General features: G+C 54.9%; 1 protein-coding gene across 1 annotated transcript in view; it reads left to right on the top strand.

Annotated features, from left to right (window-relative positions):
• LOC119586980 overlaps positions 1–690 on the top strand; it is a gene marked incomplete in the record, with an annotated part of 81,895 nt that overhangs the window by 76,395 nt on the left and 4,810 nt on the right. The window contains 2 exon segments of the mRNA XM_037935722.1: positions 55–276; positions 413–534. Of these exon segments, the coding sequence (XP_037791650.1) occupies positions 55–276; positions 413–534 (344 nt within the window).

The raw sequence follows: 690 nt of genomic DNA on the forward strand, positions 1-690 counted from the left end.
TTTACACAAAAAAGGACCACACCTTCGAAGTGCCGAGCTCCTTGGCCTCCCCAGGTGTGTGTACGAGACCGACGACGGCGAAACCCACACCCTGGAGGAGGGCACGTCGACGATGCTGGAGGTCGACGACATCCTCAAGTCGACGGACGTGGTGCTCCTGGTGGAGGACAGCGCGTGCAACCAGGGCTTCGCCTCCAAGAAGCCCCTGAACCGTTTCGAGAGCTTCATCAACGCCATGGACGAGGAGCTGGCGAAGAACGGTCTCCGGGATGTGAGGTGAGTGAGTGACGGCCGCCCTTCTAGAGGAAGAGGAAGAGATTGGGAATTTAATGAGGTTTAATAACGAGGTTTCATAATGCACGAATCGCCAGGCCAAGTAATTACGACCGAGGCTTCTATTCCACCTCGACAGATACGCCATGGTTCTGTACGGAGGGGAAGGCCTCCACGCGCAGCCGTCCATCGCCACCGTCGACAACCAGATCTTCACGGACGCCACCAACATCCACAGGGCTCTCGATCGGGTGGAGTTCGGTGAGTAGTCTGGTGGAGGGGACACAGTGGAGGGGACGAGGTGGAAGGGATGAGGTAGAGCAGACGAGGTGGAGGGGACGAGGTTTTCTTCGTGCTAATATCGCTAATATAATATCAGTATAAAAAATAAGGTTATCAATAAGTTTCCAAAGACAC

This window comes from Penaeus monodon, chromosome 22 (genome assembly GCF_015228065.2).
Source record: "Penaeus monodon isolate SGIC_2016 chromosome 22, NSTDA_Pmon_1, whole genome shotgun sequence".
Taxonomy (NCBI): domain Eukaryota; kingdom Metazoa; phylum Arthropoda; class Malacostraca; order Decapoda; family Penaeidae; genus Penaeus; species Penaeus monodon.